We start from the raw sequence: 19,883 nt of genomic DNA, 5'->3' as shown, positions 1-19,883 counted from the left end.
GATACGTGGAATGTAGGGTGAATACGGTAGTGAGAGGGTAATTGTAGTTTGTAGGTGACGGGGTTAACCTGTTCCACGATGGTGAAGGGACCAACAAATCGGGGACTTAACTTGCGAGAGGGCAGTCGCATGCGTATGTCCCGGGTGGATAGCCACACCTTTTGTCCGGGTGTGTATCTGGGTTCTTCAGACCTTCTTCTATCGGCGGTTACCTTGCTTCGACGGACTGCCCTCTGCAGATGTTGATGAGCCTCGTCCCAGACTCTCTCGCTCTCCCGGAACCAGTGATCCACTGCGGGGACATCAGATGGTTCGCCATCCCAGGGAAAGAGCGGTGGTTGGAAGCCCAGGACGCACTGGAATGGCGTGAGTCCGGTGGAGGGTTGCCGCAGTGAATTTTGGGCATATTCTGCCCAGCCCAAATACTGGCTCCAGGAGCTCTGGTGACCACTGCAGAAGGTCCTCAGGAACCGTCCCACCTCCTGAATCTTCCTCTCTGTCTGCCCGTTGGTTTGGGGATGATATCCAGAAGAGAGGCTGACGGCCACACCTAGGAGCTTGAAGAAGGCTTTCCATAGACGTGAGATGAACTGTGGACCTCTGTCCGACACAATATCTTCTGGAATACCAAATGACCTGAAGACTTGATTAAAGATATTGTCGGCTGTTTCAAAGGCTGTGGGAAGACCTTTCAGAGGGATTAGTTTGACAAACTTTGAGAATCTATCTACTATGACTAGAATACAGGTATTACCTTCTGACGAAGGGAGATCAGTGATAAAGTCCACTCCTAGGTGTGACCAGGGACGGTTCGGAATCGGCAAGGGATGGAGCTTTCCAGCGGGTAGATGACGTGGGCTCTTGGATTGGGCACAGTCCTTACAGCCCTGAACATATTGCCTCACATCCCTTGCCATGTTTGGCCACCAGAATCGTTGGGATACTAGCGAGAGAGTATTGTTGATCCCTGGATGTCCAGTGCCTAGCGAGGTATGTAAGGAGTGGATCAGATCTACCCGGTGTTCAGGTGGTATGAACTGCCGATGAGGAGGGCATCCCGGCGGAGCAGGGGCTTCCGGAGTGGCAACGACTGGAGGAGCGTTCCAGGTGATCGGACAAAGGGAGATGTGTTCGGGAAGAATCTTCGTTGGGAGTTCTTCATGATCGTGATGCTCGTGTAAACGAGAGAGAGCGTCTGCTCTTAGATTCTTGGGTCCTGGACGATAGGAAATGGAGAAATCAAAACGTGAGAAGAAAAGTGACCATCTGGCTTGACGTGGACATAGTCTCTTGGCCTCTTTGATATATTGGAGGTTTTTGTGATCTGTGATCACCTGGAACGGATGTTTGGCTCCCTCCAACCAGTGACGCCACTCCTCCAAGGCTAGCTTGATTGCTAGCAGCTCCCTGTCTCCTATGCTGTAATTCTGCTCCGCCGGGCTCAACTTCCGAGAGAAATAGGCACAGGGATGCAGTCGGGGCGGTGTATCATGATGTTGAGATAATACTGCCCCGACGCCGGTGGTGGATGCGTCCACTTCCACCACGAAAGGAAGATTTGGGTCAGGATGAGTCAGGAGTGGGGCCCTTGTGAACTCCTTCTTAAGAAGGCGGAAGGCTGCGGCTGCTTCTTTGGTCCACTCCAGTCCTTTGGGTTTACCCTTGAGGAGATTAGTGAGAGGTGATGTAATCCTGCTGTAGTCCTTGATAAACCGTCTATAAAAGTTAGCAAACCCAAGAAACCTCTGGAGCTCCTTAATGGAAGTGGGTTCTGACCAGGATAGAACAGCCTCAATTTTCTTCCCATCCATACGTATACCGGTTTGATCAATGATGTATCCCAAGAAATGAATCGACTTCTGGTGGAATGAGCATTTCTCCGCTTTGAGGTAGAGGTGATGTTCTCTCAATGTGTGTAGGACCTCCGCAACGTGTTGGCGATGTTCGGCCTCACTCCGGGAGTAAATGAGGATGTCATCTATGTACACTATTACAAAGTGGTGAAGAAACTCCCGGAGGACTTCATGAATGAAGTTTTGGAATACGGAGGGGGCGTTGACCAGACCGTAAGGCATGACCTCATATTCATAGTGGCCAGTAGGGGTCACGAATGCTGTCTTCCATTGGTCCCCCTCACGTATTCTTATCAGATTATACGCGCTGCGGAGGTCCAATTTAGTGAAGACTTTAGCTTCTCGGAGCTGTTCCAAAGCGGCTGGTACCAGAGGAAGGGGATATCGGTATTTTACTGTACCGTTATTTAGGACCCTGTAGTCGATGCATGGACGCAGCCCTCCGTCCTTCTTGGCCACAAAGAAGAAGCTTGAGGCGGCTGGTGATTTTGAGTGACGTATGTACCCCTGACTCAGAGCCTCCCTTATGTAATCTTCCATTGCCTGATTCTCTGGAAGCGAGAGCGGGTAGATCCTACCTCTTGGCAACTGGGCATCTGGAACTAGGTCGATCGCGCAGTCCCATGGCCGATGCGGCGGTAGCTGGGAAGCTCTCTTGGGGCAGAAGACATCATGAAAGGAGCTGTACTCCTTAGGAATGTGGATAGACTGCTTCTCAGGAGGGCTCTCGACCGATGTTGCAAACAAAGAAATGGGGTTCCGACCTTGAAGAGGGAGATTTGGAAAACAGGTAGGTGTACATCCAGATCCCCATTTCTTTATCTCTCCTGTGCCCCAAGAGATGATGGGATCGTGCTTCACCAGCCACGGGCGCCCTAGAATGATGTCCATATTTGCACCCTCCAGAACCAGAAATTGAATCCTCTCTTGATGTAACAGCCCCACTTGAAGAAGGATGTCTTCGCATTGTCGATGGATACGGGTCGAAGATCGAGTGCACTGGGTTATCGGTTGTATCTGGTATATATGCGAGGACGCCTCAGTACGGAGGTGGAGTTGACGACAGAGGGATTGGGAGATGAAGTTCCCTGCTGACCCGGAGTCGATGAGGGCTGTGACAAGGAGAGAAATAGAGGCAGTAGTTATTTGTACGGTGGTGGTAAGTGGTTTACATTGTTCAATATTCGTACTGAATACACTCACTGAAGTCCGAATGGGACGAAGGGGACACTCCATACGGGTGTGTCCACTGACACCGCAGTATAGACACAGACCCCGGGTCAGCCTCCTCTGTCGTTCCGCTGATGTCAGTCTTCCAGACTCTATTATCATGGGTTCTGGTTCTGGAGAGGCTGTTGACTCAGGCGATTGGAGGAGTGCAGACGAGGGGGGTGATGGTGTCCTGTTGATAGGAACGGAGACGATCGGAACATCGGAGAGAATGTTGGATGAATCTCTCCAGACCCATTGTATCATCTAATGTGGCCAGCTGGATTCGGAGAGTGGGTTCCAAGCCGAGCCGGTACGTGGTCAACAACGATCTCTCATTCCATCCACTTGCAGCTGCTAGAGTGCGAAACCGGAGAGCATATTCCTGTGTAGATAGAGTACCTTGCTTTAGATGATACAGCTGCTCTCCAGCGGCTACTTCCCCATCAGAACGTCCAAACACCTCTTTGAAATACTCCGTGAAGGTAGTGATGGAATTCATGACCGGCCCGGCTTGGTTCCAGATCGTCTCAGCCCATTTAAGTGCAGGTCCAGAGAGTAGTGATACGATGTAGGCGATCTTTGACTTATCTGTGGGATATAGAGAAGGTTGCATTTCGAATATGAGGGAACATTGTAACAGAAAACCATTGCACTCCCCCGCTCCGCCTGAGTAGGGCGCTGGTCGGGCCATGGGACTGGAAGGAAGGGCCGAAGAAGAAACTGTGGAGGCGGAAGTGCTCGGTGCTGGTGGTGCGTTGGAAAGTGGAGCTGGTGGCTGTAGAATCCGCTTCAACTGGTCCACCAGCTCTTGAAAGTGATCGAGGGTGCTCATGTTGTCGTCGTTATGGGTCCGGGCTTCTGTTATGAAGCGGACAGGAGACAGAGGTAAGGAAACGTTAGGGTGTTTATTGAATGACAACAAGGAGCACATGAAGGATAGCCAGGAGGATCAGGAATGATGTTGGGGTCTTTTCCTCCGTGGCTGGGTAACAGGAATACACGAGGATGGACAGCACACACCAGATACAGCTGACAGAGGATGACACAGACTTGGAAGGACTGGAAGACAGGACGATTCGGGAGGACCAGGAAGACTAGGAGGAATACAAAGAGAACAGGTAAGTAAATCGTTTGTTTAGCTGAGGATGACTACGCTGAGTGGTCGCTCAGTTGTCCGCTTTCGTCGAGACGAGCCCGGACAATGAGCGACTGGAGTGCTGTGCTTTTATCTGGTGCTCGTGAATGTGATGCAGCTGTGTGCTCATTAGAAGTCAGGTGATGGTGATCTTCGTGAGTGGGGGTCGTGAGAGCCTGACCAATCCATGACACCTGCACTTGATGAAACTCTTGACAAAATAATTTTTCCTGATTGTTCAAACTACTTACTTAAGATGAGTTGAATCGACATAGTTTTCAAAACAACTATTGTACTATTTTACAGTACAGGCTAAATGGCATGTTTAAATGACAAAATACATGTTCTAACACACATTTGAGAATCAGAATATCAGATACGTAATAACACAGTTAGGATTTTAGTCTGTATTTGTAGAAAAGGGAAAAAATAACCAACAAATGAATATATACATAAATCTTAGAACTACAGTGTATCACATAATAAAATTGATCCATCTCCATGGAAACATTAAAGCGATGCATTCTAAATAATGGTCACAACTCACACAATAAACAAACTAATAAAAAATGATGAAAATGAACTGATTGAACTGCTAATATGCAGCATACATTTGAAGTCAGAATTATTAGCCCCCCTTTGAATTTTTTTTTCTTTTTGAAATATTTCCCAAATGATGTTTAACAGAGCAAGGAAATTTCGACAGTATGTCTGATATTTTTTCTTCTGGAGAAAGTCTTATTTTATTTATTTAAGCTAGAATAAACACAGTTTAGAATTTAAAAAAAAAACATTTTAAGGTCAATATTATTAGCCTCTTTAAGCTATATTTTTTCAATAGTCTACAGAACAAACCATCGTTATACTATAACTTGCCTAATTACCCTAACCTGCCTAGTTAACCTAATTAACCTAGTTAAGCCTTTAAATGTCACTTTAAGCTGTATAGAAGTGTCTTGAAAAATATCTAGTCAAATATTATTTACTGTCATCATGACAAAGATCAAATAAATCAGTTATTAGAAATGAGTTATTAAAACTATTATGTTTAGAAATGTATTAAAAAAAATCTTCTCTCTGTTAAACAGAAATTGGGGAAAAAATAAACAGGGGGGCTAATAATTCATGGGGCTAATAAATCTGACTTCAACTGTATATTCTTTTTTACTCCATTAGATGTTATTTTGACCCATGTGAACTGCTCTTATTTATCCTCTGGTCGTCTTGTGTGTTTTCATTCCTCATCTTCTATTAGTTTGTTTTTTCCACTTCTTATCCTCTGCTGATCTCTTTCCAGCTTTCCGGAGGTTTTTAGCAGCGTTATTTGTCATCTGTTTTTACGCTCGAAAGCTTTATTGAAGATGATGCACAGTATATCCTGCAAAAGACTAAACATAAAAAGACATATTCACACATCACATCTAAACGTTGTAGAGATAAAGTTATTGTTATAGTTAGTATATGCTAAAGATAATGTCATGTTTCAGGTGAATATGTATTATAACACTGGCAACGTTTTTCTCCAAGCTCCATGTCTAATATTAGTCAGAGTTGGGGTTTTTTTTTGGTGTGTGTGAATTAGTGTTTAATGCATGTTTTTCAGCATCTTTTATGCTTGATGTTTCACTACCTGTTTTGGTACTTTTCCTTTAAGACTATATGCAAATGACCTTTTATGATTGGCCAGTTTCTGAATACAAAGTTGATCATACTTGTTGATCATGGGAATTTTCCATTGTACACAATAATAAGCGTCCGTTTATTTGATTTGTTAGTTTTATCAATTTAATAATGTTTTTTCTACACTAAATTGCTTTTTATTTTGTTTAGTGTTTTCTTTTTTTTAAACAATTCAGCTAAATGTTTTGTTAGGAAATGGTTTTGTTTTCAGTTACACAATTCTTTATGTTTGTTTTGTTTAACGAAATACTTTGCCTAGAAAAAAAAACATGAACAGATTTCTGGTTTATATTTATGTATTATTTATTTATTCAAAATTAAACATATATTTAATTTGTTATTATTAAACATAACATTTAGCGTTAAAATATTTTTGTTCGCTTTTGCTGTTTGCAATTTAACAATGATGTAACATTTTACAATGATGTAACAATTTAACAACATATTTTGCTACACTACGGATTCGCAATTTTTTAAAACTAATTTATTTACATTTTGTTAGCTTTGCTTTGTTTTAAGAATGTAAGCAGAAATCTTTGGAAATCTTTAGAAATTCTGATTTTTTTAGATTTATTTGAATTTTGCTTTGTTTTACAAACATTTCTAAACTAAAAATACAAAAAAAAATGTTTTACTTTTGACACAATTGACCCAAATATTTTATCATAGACCCTTTTCACATTTCCGGGTTTCTCAGCAGCAGAAGTCGTCATAGCTGGATAAACTTAGAACACAGTGAATCATAGATTACAACAAAGAATTTTTTAACAATCCTATTTGCTGAAATAATAAAAAAAAAAAAAAACCTCCACGATGTGTTATCAAGACTTTCAGAAAAAGGAAAAAAATTGTGTGAGACTGATGACGACATCCAGAAGAGAGAATGAAGTCTAATTTACTCTCAGCCCCATAAATGCTGTATTAGAAACACCTCGCGTAAGAGGTAATTCGTTTTTTGTAATTTGATGCAAAGATGATATAATACATTCATAAAAGCATATAAATATTCATACGCTTTTTAAAAAATCAAAACATTAAAAACTTTCAAGGATTTAAGATTATGATGACCGTTAAATGCATCAATAGTCTTGTGAAAAGGGTCCATTGTGCAAATGAGCCATTAAAAAGAGCATAAAGTATTTTATATCAATACTGTATATTGAAAGCATTAAAAACATGTTATTTTTCGTCATATTTATCTCCATTATGTTGAGCAAACTACATTAAACACATACGAGATGAATTATGATTCAGTTTGACCATTTATTTCAATAACAAAACCAGCATGTGTAATAATCTTAATGTTGTTTTTCTCTGTGTGTGTTTCTCAGTGTCGAACCCGTGCGCGCAGATGAGTTGTGCGTTCCTATGTCTCCTGAACCCCAGCGGGGCCAGGTGTGTGTGTCCTGAGGGGAAGATTCTGCTCAACAGGACCTGCACAGACACCAACATCTCAGGTACATCTGTCAGACGCGCTTTTACATCGCAACCAGATCCCCGGCGTGACCCGGGGAGCCCAGAGCGCTCGCGTGTCAAACTCAAACGTTTCACTTGAGTGATTCTGACTGAAGGCTTTTACTATTCCTGGCCCTTTGCCCACCTAGAAGCCGCACGCTAGAAGAAACCGCCATCGTGATGCTGGTGTTTATTTACTCAGAGAGGATGGGTTGTTCCATTAGCGCTGTTTGCTAATGGAATTGTGGTTTGATTGTGTTGTTTCATATATAAGCAGTTAAAATTGGACCGATAATTAATAGACTGTGGTTTATTATTAAATATGTGCATTAATACACAATAGATTAGGTAAAATAAGATGTAAATTCACCGTTAATACTGTATAGACCATTTGGCAGTTTTCAGTTTCTTTCTGGATTTATTACAGTTGAAGTCAGATTTATTAAACCCCCTTTGAAGTTTTTTGTTTCAGTTTTGAATATTTCCCAAATGATGTTTAATAGAGCAAAGAAATTTTCACTGTATGTGTGATAATATTTTTTCTTCTCTATAAAGTCTTATTTGTTTTATTTCAGCTAGAATAAAAACAGAATAACACATTTTTACAGTGTTGACTGAAAAACAAATAAATGTATGAATGTCAAACGCATCAAATAATTTATTACATAGAAGAATTATTATTATAGAATTATTATATATAAAAAATTATTGATAATTATTCAAAATTAATAATTAATTCAATGAGAATGAGTTAGTTAATCAATTATTTCACTCATATATTGTTTTATTTATTATTTTTTGTTATAGAATTAAATTATTATTATTATTAATTAAATTATTATTATTTAAATTATTACTATTCAAATTATAAAATTGTATTAAATTATAAAATAAATTATTTATTTATTCATTTATTCATTCATTTATTTTTTTACAATTATTTTATATGTTGAGATTTCAATGATCAGTATCACTGTATTGCATTTATTAGTTTCCAAATTTGTATATTGTTTATTAATGTAATTTAGAAAAAATAAATAAAAATAAAAAAAAATTTTGATGGATTTTGTTGATTTAATGAAATGTATAAATCAGTAAATGATTCCATGAACAGATAGTGTGCATTTTTCAGCAATCTTGTGTCCTTGTATTCTTGTTTAACGTAATTATTAAGTTCAGTTACAAAATTTGAGCACAAAACTTGATCAAGAAGTCCTAGAAGTCATTGCGGCCGAATAAAGGAGGTGGAAAGTGCAGCATTCAGAGACTCTCAGGAATTTCCCTAAATAAGACTGTGAACGTAAACATTACCATGAAAATCTTAATTAAGGCATAAACACATTAAGGGTGTTTATTTGCTAATATTCCTAATAAAATCTTTTTTATTTGTATTGTGCATGTTATATATATATAAATGAATGCTGTAATTTTAAAATAATTTTCAGATTAAACTACATGAAGGGAAGGGAATACCATCAGGAAGAACGCACCATCTCATATCTCACAGGACACTTTGTTTTCACGGTCTCCCGAGTTTGTTCTTCTAAGGTGACCTGGCAAGACAGGTCTCCAAGAGAATGCAAGCCCATTCTCTGCATTTTTGGAATGGACAAACAGCCGTAGATAGCATAGTTAACTGTACTAGTGTGTTTTCTTTCCTCAACTCTCTGATTGGTGGAATTTCTGCACAGCATCATGGGTAATGTAATTTTCATCACAAATTTACTTGTAAATCACTTTGACGAAACAAATAAGTTATCTGAGCTCACAGCAGGTTCTATCTTTACATATTAAAGCTACATCCTTAAAGTTTTATTTTTGTTTGTGGAATATGATGGAAGTGAACAGTTTTTACTTGTGTTTTAGGAGATCTGTGTCGTCCCGCCTGTGAGAACGGAGGTCGGTGTATCACTAATGAACGAGGGGAATCCCGCTGCTTCTGTTGGCCAAATTACTCTGGTGAACGCTGTGAAATCAGCCACTGTAAAGACTACTGTCTCAATGGAGGAACCTGCACTGGATCTCCACTAGGTTGGCACTTTTTTTTTTTTTTATATATACTTTATCTATAAATTTGTTGATTTCTAATGCAAAAAAGGCCAGAAACACAAGTTTGAACCCTGCTCCAAAGGAAATGTATATAAACATGTTTTTAAATACCCGCATCTCATATTTTCCTAGAAAACTCATTAACTTTTTACTGTAAGAAAAATAAGGAATTTAAAATGCAACTCTATACTTTTGCTCTCCATCCACATTCTGCTGAAAGCTTGGAAAAGTCCTTGACCTTGAAATTGATTTTGAAATAGATTTCAATATGTGAAGCTTGAAATAATAAATATTTTATATATTTTCAATTTCAAAAATATATTTATTGAAACACAGTTAGCTTAATATATATTTAAATATATATTTTAGTCAGTATTTATTCATTTATTTATTTAGGACACCATTTATTCTATTTTAAATTCTGATTTATTATGATAAAAATTGTTTAAACATTGAAGAAATGTTACATTTTGTTTCTAAAAATAAATAAATATTCACAGCATGATATGTACTTCATTTCAAGCATTTATAATGAAACAGTGCTAAAATAATAATAATAATAATAATAATAATAATAATAATAATAATAATAATAATAATAATAATAATAGTAATAATAATAAATAATAATAATTTTAAAAAAAATAATAATAATAATAGTAATAATAAAAAATAATAATAATGATAATAATAATAAAAATAATAATAATAATAGTAATAATAAAAAAAATAATAATAATGATAATAATAATAAAAATAATAATAATAATGGGTGACACGGTTGCGCAGTGGGCAGCGATATCACCTTACAGCAAGAAGGTCACTGGTTCGAGCCCCGGCTGGGTCAGTTGGCATTTCTGTGTGGAGTTTGCATGTTTTCCCTGTGTCCGCACGGGTTTCCTCTGGGTGCTCCGGTTTCCCCCAGAAGCCCAAAGACATGCGATACAGGTGAATTGGGTAGGCTAAATTGTCCGTAGTGTATAAGTGTGAATGAGAGTGTATGGATGTTTCACAGTGATGGGTTGCAGCTGGGCATCTGCTGCGTAAAACATATGCTAGATAAGTTGGCGGTTTATTCCGCTGTGGCGACCCCAGATTAATAAAGGCACTAAGCTGAAAAGAAAATGAATAATAATAATAACTGGTTATATGATAAATTTAAATATATTTAATTATTTTCATATGACAAATAAAAGGTAAAGTTTAAATAAAAAATAAAATAGTAAATAAAACTATAAAAAAGTTAAAAATGAGTCTTTTTAAAGGTGGCTGTTTTTACACACTTTTTATTTTTAACTGAGCAGCAGGAACATCCAGCTAACAAACTATTGCCTTCCACATAAAATAACGTTTACAAAATCATGAAGATAATAACAAAATATTTAATAAATAATGACAGGATTTTCATTCTCTAGTTCACCCAGACTATAAAATATTATGCAGTATTAGTGATTTTGGACAGGTAATTAGAGAATCTGTTATTGTTAACGCCAATGAACATTTCAGAACCTCTCGTGTGTGTCATCTTCAGGCATTGTCTGTTTTTGGGGACAGCAAATGTTCCTGTAAGCATAACCTTTACAGAAAACACGTCATGATGAAGGTGTTGCGTAAATCAACGCTCCCTTTGAGCATTTTGGCAGCAGGCAGAAGCTGGAAGGAGATCAGTTGCTAGCGTCTGAAAACCAGGCTGGATTGTTTCTGTTGACGTTTTTTCTGTTAAAAACTGTCATTGTGAGCAGCTGGCAGACGGAAATCAAGCCAGCGGATGTACAGTAAAGCTCTGTCAGATTCTGTTGGCTAACACTAGCCCAGCGCTCTGTCATTTGCATGATTAGCCTGGAAATCAAGTCGTCTTGACTGTGAGGTTTTTTTTTTTGTTTTCATGTCAGTCTATAATGTGTCAAATGAGTGTATGTGATATTATACGTTGTTAATGGAGTTGTATGAATCATATAAAAGTGAATGTGTTTTTATTGGTTTAAATACAGAGGAAATAAAAATGTTCACTGATCAATATTAATGGATTAGGGAACATCTGAAAAATCTATGATGAAGAAAAACTGATATTTAATAAATTACTGATAAAAGAAGGAAAGTAATTGTTAAAATAGTGTATGAGGAGTTATGTAAATCTCCGCATTCATAATGCAAATTGAGGACAAGATTTAGTTCAGTACAGAAAATAAAATATACATATTTTCAAATATAAATATTAAATCATAAAGTTCAATGAAAGTTCAATGATAGTTGTTTGTGTAGGAAAGGTTTTAGAATGTAAATATACATTGCAAAATGTGATATTCTGTTCAGGAAAAAATAATTGCCAATTTATTCACATACTATTGACAATATTTATTTTATAAATATAAATAAATACATTATATATATATATATATATATATATATATATATATATATATATATATATATATATATATATATATATATATATAATAAAAATAAATTAATAAAAATAATATAAAATATAAATATTTCATGAATATTTCATAAATATAGTTTAAAATATTTTTATGTATATATATTTGTTTTTTATAATGATATTTATAAGAAAAAAAATAATTAAATATTAGTATCTAATACAATATCTAATACAATTTAGATGACTATAAATACATATTTTATATAAATATTTTGCTTTTGTATTTGTTATATACACTATTTGTACACAGTGAGTACACACATCATAATGCACATAGTAAATGCAAATAAGCATTTTTGGATGCGATTAATCATTTGACAGCACTAATATTTACTCAATTAAAAAGTGAAAGTGAAAGCAGCGAAAAAGTGAAAGCGTCCTGCAAATGAGGATTATTAGTGTATTTGTTTCCATTTCTACATCATTTCTGACCTCTTGTTTTCAGAATCAAATGTTCAGTTTGTTTAGGTAGTTCTGTATATATACAAAGCTGACAGAGCATGTGTGTGTTTACTGTCTCTCTCTCTCTCTGTGTGTGTTGTAGGGAAAGCCACATGTCGCTGTGCTCTGGGCTTTAGTGGTTCTCTGTGTGAACAGAGGTTGTGTGATGGTTTCTGTCTGAACGGAGGCTCCTGTGATGTGACTCTGGGAAATCAGCCTGTGTGTCAGTGTCCAGCCGAGTACACCGGAGAGCGCTGTCAACACCGTCAGTAGCACAATTTAACTCTAATAATGCAATTAGCTCTTTACTAGCATTAAAAAATCCTAGTACCAGGGTTGCCAGGTTTTCACAACAAAAGCACCCCATTGGCCCCTGAAAATAGTCGAAATTACATTCCAACTTGCCCAATCACTAAAACTTGACTGAGATGGAGGGTATAATGCGTTCTAAAATGCTATTTTAAATGCTATTTTTTTACGTATGAATAGTACACTTGTATAAACAAACTCTAGACTGCTGGCACAATCATGCATTCACAATGGTATGAACCGTTATGAAGTGGTCAAATGTATATTGAATATAAATTAATTATCAATATTTGTTTTATCTAAGATACAAATCAATGCAAACTATTTTCCACTATTTAGGGAAATACAGGGACACACATAGGACATACCCTAACCAGCTTAAAAGGGTACAACTAAGTCATTCCCATGTCATTATACAGTTTTGTGTCCATGTAAACCACATAAACCTGTACACACAGACACACACACACACACACACACACACACACACACACACACACATATATATATATATATATATATATATATATATATATATATATATATATATATATATATATATATATATATATATATATATATATATATATATATATATATATATATATATACTTGTACATGGTTTACGGGGACTCTATAGGCATAATGTATTTTATACTGCAAAAGCTGCTTATAACATGACTCGTTCCCACTCATAACATGGTTTACGGGGACTCCATAGGCATAATGTATTTTATACTGTAAAAGCTGCTTTTAACATGACTCGTTCCCACTCATAGACCTAAACTCAATCCTCACATGAAACTTCTGGCCGATTTTGAGTTTCAAAAGACCCCATTAAGTATAATTTTTAAGCATTTTGAATTGCAGGGACACAACTAGGACATGCCCTAACCTTAACCTTAATAAGCTTATTAGAGCACAACTAAGTCATACTGATGTCATAATACAACTTTGTGTCCCTGCGAACCACATCAACCTGTACTCACACATATACTTGTACATGGTTTACAGGGTCTCCATAGGCATGATGTATTTTTACTGTATAAGTTGCTTATAATATGGCTCGTTCCCACTCTCGACCTAAACACAAATCTCACATAAAACCTCTGGCAGATTTAGAATTTCAAAAGACCCCATTAAGTATGATTTTTAAGCATTTTGAATTGCAGGGACAGATCTAGGACATGCCCTAACCTTAACCTTAATAAGCTCATTAAAGCACAACTAAGTCATACTGATGTCATACAATTTGTGTCCCTTTAAATCACATAAACCAGTACACACACACACGCACACGCACACACACACACACACACACACACACACACACACACATCTTGTTTTTGACTTTCTTCAGGAGGGTTCAAGCATTAATTAGGGGTGCCAAATCCCCCTTATAATTTACACCCGTGTTGAGGCATTATCTATGATGCTGATGGACACAACATTCACTCATGTCATCAGATTCTCCATCACTCATCTTTTATTGCTTCTAATGGCAGTTTGGGATCCATAAATCACCGTTTTATCCAATGTGACTAAAACGAATCATCTTTAATTCAGTAGGTAAAGGTGGGATTAAAACAAAAATATGACAGAGCGAAAATAAATGCCATATAAAGGTTAATTTGACCTGCTAGCACTGGTTTTACCTAAACAATTTGTTTGAGGGTTGCAAGTAAACTTCCAGAAAATCTGTTAGAAAAACAGCTGTGAGTAAAATGAACCCTAGTGCACTACCTACCTAGGGAGCACTGTAGGCTGCTGCAGAAATGTCTCAGTTGTTCTTTTCAGATAATACAGAATGCATTACAAAACGCCTGAAAGAGACTGAATTATCACAGCAGGGGTCCATAAAAAAACACTTATATCAACCTCCGTATTTGTATATTAGAGAGAGACACCAGCGGGAAAAGTGAAGTCTGTAAAAATGAAGAAAAAGGGTCTTTCATGCCATATTAAGAAATCTCTTAAAGGGACAGTGCACCCAATATTTTTTATGTCAATAAAAAAAAATGTTAAAGGTCATTCTTCTCGGAAATGCATACAAAATGAAATATAGACAGATTGTTTGTTTTTTTTATTGTTGAGAAACTGAAGTAGTTAAGTTGTTCTTTTTAAAATGGAGAAAAATGTCAATAATAGTCATAATAATTGTCTGTCTTTGTTTGTGGTGTCAGATATTTGTCATCATTATTGCGCGCATTCTAAAGGCTGCACACTGTCCAGCTCGGGACATGTGGAGTGTGTTTGTCCCACACGATATGAGGGCTCCAAATGTGAGACGGACCGATGTGTTCGCTGCCGAGGAGCTCCGTGTATTGTAGATGAAGAGACTGGAGACGTCGCCTGCAAGTCAGTACTGTTACTGATCAAATAATAATATACTTATTTGTCGATAAACTGTTATATTAGTAGTAGATGGAGGAAGTGTTATGAATAATAATTATTTTGGGATTTTATTGATGATATATTATGTAATGTTTTGGAAATGCAATATATTTATATATATATATATATATATATATATATATATATATATATATATATATATATATATATATATATATATATATATATATATATATATATGGACATATGTTTATTTATTTATTTATTTATTACATTTATTTATTTGTTTGTTTATTCTTTTTTGTTTATTTATTTGTTTATTATTTGTATGTGTGTGTTTATTATTAATATTAAATTATGTTTATTTATAATAATTTATATTATATTATATTATATTATATTATATTATATTATATTATATTATATTATATTATATTATATTATATTATATTATATTATATATGAAATGTTTGACTGTGCAAAATCACTAACAAATTTATTAAAATGACATTAAAATATTTATTAAAATCAGATTTAAATTTAGATTTGTTTATCTGTACAAATAACATGTAAATACTGTTTACATATTTTACAAATATTTCAATCTACATTTAAAATAATTAATTAATATCTACAATTAAAATAATAAGTATTTAAATATTAAGTGAAGTAACATTTGACTCAATATAGACACACAAATAAAATGATATATATTTTTAAATTAATATTAATTATTATTTATAATTATTATAATATAATTATTGTGTTATCTCAGTTAATATTTTCATATTATTATTTTTTTTGTTTTTCAATAATAATCCACAAAATATGTAATATGTTGCATACTTCTGATTTGGAACCGCAGGAAATTTATAAATATGTTTTATTTTATTTTATTTTATTTTATTTTATTTTATTTTATTTTATTTTATTTTATTTGTATTATTTTTTTAGCAATTTATTTGTTTATTTAGTTAGCTATTTATTTATTTATTCATTTATTTAGAATTATTTATTATTATTATTTATTTATTTAGATGTTTATTTATTTATTTGTCAATTCATTTATTTATTTAGTAATGTATTTATTTAGCAATTTATTTATTTAGTGATTTATTTATTTAACTATTTATTTATTTAGCAATTTATTTAGCAATTTATTTATTTATTTAGCAATTTATTTATTTATTTAGCAGTTTATTTGTGTATTTAGCAATTTATTTATTTAGCAGTTTATTTATTGATTTAGCAATTTATTTATTTAGGAGTTTATTTATTCATTTAGCAATTTATTTATTTATTTAGCATTTTATTTATTTATTTATTTATTTTATTTTTTTATTTATTTACCAATGTATTTATTTAGCAATTTATTTATTTAGTGATTTATTCATTTAACTATTTATTTATTTAGTGATTGATTTATTTAGCAATTTATTTATTTATTTAGCAATTTATTTATGTATTTAGCAATTTATTTATTTATTTAGCAGTTTATTTGTGTATTTAGCAATTAATTTATTTAGCAGTTTATTTATTGATTTAGCAATTTATTTATTTAGGAGTTTATTTATTCATTTAGCAATTTATTTATTTAGCAGTTTATATTTCTGTTGTCTAGTATAGTATAATATTTAAAAAAAGTTCTCCTAAGTGTGTTCCACAGTGTGTTGTTGTGGATGTTTGCAGCTGTACGAATGGCAGGATCGCAGCCAGCTGTCAGCTGTGTGACGGATACTGTTATAACGGAGGAACCTGCCACCTCGACTCTGAAACCGGCCTGCCGTTCTGTCAGTGAGTCACGTCTTAATAGCTTTCTATAGCAACAAATTGCCCGTCGTTATTTAGATTCATTCATTTTAAATTGCTCCCTCCGGCAGCCACTTTAATAGGATTTTTTTTTTTCTGACTGGAGAGGATGAATGTTTTGTAAAGGTGAACAGGAGAGAAGAGTATTATAGCAAAAGGCTGAATTATAACAGCAGGGGTCCATAATCTGACACTTAAATCGACTTCCATATTTGTAAATTAGAGCGAAAAAGAGAAGACCATTCATGCCATATAAAAAAAATCTCTTAAACAGACAGTACACTTAAAAAAAACATTCTAAAAGTCATGCCAAATGTGTCTTACATTCATTTTTCTCTGCAATGCACATTACCAACATTTTAGAAGAACAGATGTAATCTTTTATTTTTAAGTAAACTATAATGAACAGGACACAAAGCTTTGAAGCTTCTCATCAAAAATGCTGATGTGTCATAAAGTATTGTAAAGCTATTTAAAATTTTTCATCTTCTAAGATGTCTAAAGCCATTTTATAGTTTTGTTTTGAGAAAGGGAGATAATTAAGTCACTTAAGGTTCAGATTTGTGAATGAATCGAATCGAGTGATTCAAATCCATTTGTGAAATGAATCAGCTGATTCATTGGCTAGATGAGACCCAGAAGGAAGATCATTTATGAATGAATTATATATATGTTACTTTTCTTACAAACATCGGAGTTCATCAAATGTAAGCCAGTCATCAGGGGCGTAGTGGACATTTTAAAAGTGGGTGGACAGCTGTATGAGATCCAAAAGTTTACGCTCATATAATTATTAATCACCTGTTTCTAAATGGTCTGTCTCTAAATGTGAGGGAGATGTATCCCCTCCGTCCCCCTGGTTGCTACGCCCTGGCCAGCCATATTGGAGCTCTTTTGCGTATAGTTGTAATGGTAAAGTAGAAAAATGTCAAATTTAAAGGGACAGTGTGCATATAAGGTAGAATATTTATTCTAAATTCCATTCCAAACTGGTCTAACTGTATTTTTGGATAAATAAATAAATAAATTCCATGTAACTTTTTAACGTAATTTTAATTATAAAATGTATAAATGTAATAATGTTTTTAAAGACTAAAAAGTTTTTATACAATTTATTTTGTAGATTGTAAGACTCTTGAAGCTAGGGTAGTCACAATACTGGAATTTGGTACCAATCAATACTGAAATTTCGTCTATTTCCTGCTAATATCTGAGCACTGTTGAGTATGTTGTTGAACAGCACTGATTTGCCATTGTATTCACATGCTTAACAGAAATGGCCGTAAAGGTTATCAGTTCACCGAACTCACCGCTGTTTACTGAGTGTAACCACAGATACAGGGACACTGGAGCGTTTCAAAATCACGATTCATCAGAAGATGTCAGCTTATAGGCAAACCAACAGATCGACGTGACTTTGAAATGCTCCAGTTGTTTGAAACACTCAAATGTTAGTAGGAAAATGGATGTTTTTAAAATTTCAATATTGATTGGTACTGAATTCCAGTATCGTGACAACCCAACTTGAGGCAATATGATAAGTTTTGTGTGGGAAAATTAACTCATTAACTTTGTAATCAGATGTGTGAATCAGTCGTTTTCAGATAAGTTTGCAAACTGACTCCTCTGATTCGTTGTTCTGAGTCAAGATCGGACTGACAAAACAGATTATTTATTAATCAGATATTCATCTTACTGTTCTCACAATCACATCAAACAATCTCAAAGTGGATTAACAAATCACAAAAGAGCTCATTTGCATATAGTTTTAAAAGTGCAGTAGCAAACCAATCTGAAACACTTGATTAGCAAATAAAAAAAGAGCTATTTTGCGTAAAGTTTTAAAGGTACAGTAGTAAAACTGTCTGAAAAACTAGATTAGCAATTAACAACGGAACTCATTTGCATGTAGGTTTAAAGTTACAGTAGCAGAACAGTCTGAAAAACTCGATTAGCAAATAACAACAATCTGAATACTTGATTAGCAAATCACAACTTAGCTCATTTGCATATAGTTTTAAAGCTGAAGTAAAGCAGAGCAGTCTGAAACACTCAAAAAATGCCCATGAAGTACTAAATTGCTACATTTTAAGTGCGAGAAACCTTGACATTATGAATGGAATGTTAAATATGTCAATTCTAATGTCACCAAAAGGAACCGCAAATATAATAATAATAACTGCTTTTAAGTGCGTAAGAGAAAGCGGCGGCGGCAGTCAAATGCACAGAATGTGAAACCATTTCCCAGCTAATGGCAGCTACACTCATTTGAATCCTTTTTGCATAAAACTACCAAAATTTCTCGTCCTTTGAAAGAAGCGAACAAAAAAAATATCCATATGAGAAGAAAGAAGGCGGTAGATGGACGGCGCGAGAGAGCGATTGAGGCATTGTACGGCTCCTCCATCTCTCCGCTCCAAATGATTGGAGTTTTGTCTGGCCGCTTTGAATCCTTCACCGATGGAGCTTTTACTTTCCTCGTCCACACACAATAAACCCCCCATATGATATATTTTTTTCAACCACCGTCTCTATTCTTGCCATTTTATCTGCAAAGCTAGGAAAACGATGCTTCCTTGAAGACATTGGCATGCGAAAATAAGTGCGCAAATCTCTGGGTTTTTCATCAAAACAGTTGAAGCGAATGGTATACGACAACATCCATCATTTAATCTGTTTGTACAAATGTGTTTACAGCTCTTAAAGTCGAGCCAAGCACAAGCAAAAGTCTGTTTTTGGAAGAAAATCTTGGACGTAAATCCTTTAATGTTTTTTTTACGGTGGAATTGTCGCTTCTTTTTCCATCTCTGGACTCCATTGAGGGTTTGAAAGCTCTATTGCGTCCTTCAGGGATGAATGGATTTGCATGCAGAGGATTCAGTGCTTTTCTTTGCTCTCTGAAGGTGAAGGGTTGGTAATGATGGTGGCCAGACATGCAGAGATTACCTGGAAAATGAGAGTATTAAGATGAAGAGCAAGTGCGTCCGGGTTATTGAGAGCTGTTTGATTTCACATCACCCCATCAATGATTTTTTTTTTCCTCCCAGCAGTGTTTTAAAGATTGTTTTCATGGGTCTCAGAGGATGAAAGGGCTTTAAGTCTATGGTTTGTAGGAAATTAGATGGAAGATGTGTGTGTGTGT

At 35.0% G+C, this 19,883-nt stretch overlaps 1 protein-coding gene across 1 annotated transcript in view; it reads left to right on the top strand.

Moving 5' to 3' along the window:
• Positions 1-19,883, top strand: part of lrp1ba (low density lipoprotein receptor-related protein 1Ba) — a 407,482-nt gene that overhangs the window by 376,213 nt on the left and 11,386 nt on the right. Inside the window, 5 exon segments of the mRNA XM_056448564.1 lie at positions 7,212-7,337; positions 9,202-9,366; positions 12,372-12,533; positions 14,761-14,935; positions 16,622-16,726. Coding sequence (XP_056304539.1) covers positions 7,212-7,337; positions 9,202-9,366; positions 12,372-12,533; positions 14,761-14,935; positions 16,622-16,726 — 733 coding nt within the window.

The sequence above is a fragment of the Danio aesculapii genome, chromosome 22 (assembly GCF_903798145.1).
Source record: "Danio aesculapii chromosome 22, fDanAes4.1, whole genome shotgun sequence".
Taxonomy (NCBI): domain Eukaryota; kingdom Metazoa; phylum Chordata; class Actinopteri; order Cypriniformes; family Danionidae; genus Danio; species Danio aesculapii.
The sequence above is the reverse complement of the archived record's forward strand: the minus strand, read 5'-3'. Positions and strand labels throughout refer to the sequence as shown.